The sequence below is a fragment of the Galeopterus variegatus genome, unplaced genomic scaffold, assembly GCF_000696425.1.
Source record: "Galeopterus variegatus unplaced genomic scaffold, G_variegatus-3.0.2 Scaffold6125, whole genome shotgun sequence".
In the NCBI taxonomy this organism is placed as follows: domain Eukaryota; kingdom Metazoa; phylum Chordata; class Mammalia; order Dermoptera; family Cynocephalidae; genus Galeopterus; species Galeopterus variegatus.
Genome location: NW_007732236.1, coordinates 69,321 through 70,365, shown reverse-complemented (window position 1 = coordinate 70,365; position 1,045 = coordinate 69,321). Strand labels below are relative to the sequence as shown.

General features: G+C 65.0%; 1 protein-coding gene across 1 annotated transcript in view; it reads left to right on the top strand.

Moving 5' to 3' along the window:
• Positions 1–868: 868 nt before the first annotated feature.
• LOC103605858 (TBC1 domain family member 22A-like) overlaps positions 869–1,045 on the top strand; it is a 29,096-nt gene continuing 28,919 nt past the window's right edge. The window contains exon 1 of the mRNA XM_008590467.1: positions 869–930. Coding sequence (XP_008588689.1) covers positions 869–930 — 62 coding nt within the window. The remainder of the gene's footprint in view (positions 931–1,045) is intronic.

Here is a 1,045-nt window from a genome sequence, read left to right as displayed (position 1 = left end):
GGGACCCCTCAGTCTTTGGTCCAAGGCCCAGAGAAGTATAACGCAAACCAGGTGAGCCATTTCAACTTTCCTGATAGTCATATTAGACACGTGAAAATAGTTTTAACATTTATTGAACCCAATACTTCCAAAACATTATTATTCGACATATAATCAACACAGAAGCTAACATCTGCATCCCAAGTCTCTGGAGTACTGTGTGTATTCGGCACGCACGGTACACCGCCATCGGACTAGCCCTACGAGCGCGCGAGGCGGTGGGCTGGGGCCTGGCCTAAGCCCTTATCCTCCGCATAGGCCCCACGTCACTGTCCCCAAGGCGCTCTGGACAATCTCCACCCACGTGTCTCAGCATTTATCGATCCCCTCGGTGCCTGGCACACAGCCTTGGCCGCCACCCGCCGCGGGCGCGCTTTCCAGCTTCTGCGTCGTCCTGCCGCTGGGTCAGGAACGGCGTCCTGCTTCCTTCTGCTCCAAGGCCGGTGCTAGAAAGCCCTTGATGAAAGCGGCCAGAGGCGGGCTCAAGTCCTCCCCGGCCGGGTCGGGGAGCGCTCGGAGCCGGCGGCTTCCCCACGACCAGCCGACCAACCCGGACGCAGAACCGGACCGCCCCCGCCCCCACGCGGCGTCGCCTTTTCATGGCGTCGGGCGCTCCGCTTGGTGCGTCACACGCCACCTGAGACGGAGGCGGGACTTCCGGGCGCGCGGAGGCACAACTTCCGGAGGGAGGCGGAAGAGCCGCTGGGCTCTGCGCTCGGGAGTCCCGGGACCGCTGAGGGGCCACCCAGGGCATAGGGAAGGGCCGCTGGGGGCGGTCCGGCCGCACTCGGGGTGTCCGGGCCACAGGTCTGAGGGATGAGGAGGGGCCATGGCCAGCGACGGGGCGAGGAAGCAGTTCTGGAAGCGCAGCAACAGCAAGGTCCCGGGCAGGTGGGTGTGACGGGGAGGGCCGGGTCGGGGTCATGGGTCATGGGTCAGGTGGCCTCGTCGGCCGGCCGGGCTGCGGGTGGAGCTGGGGTCTGGGGAGGCCCCTGGGCGGTGTGGG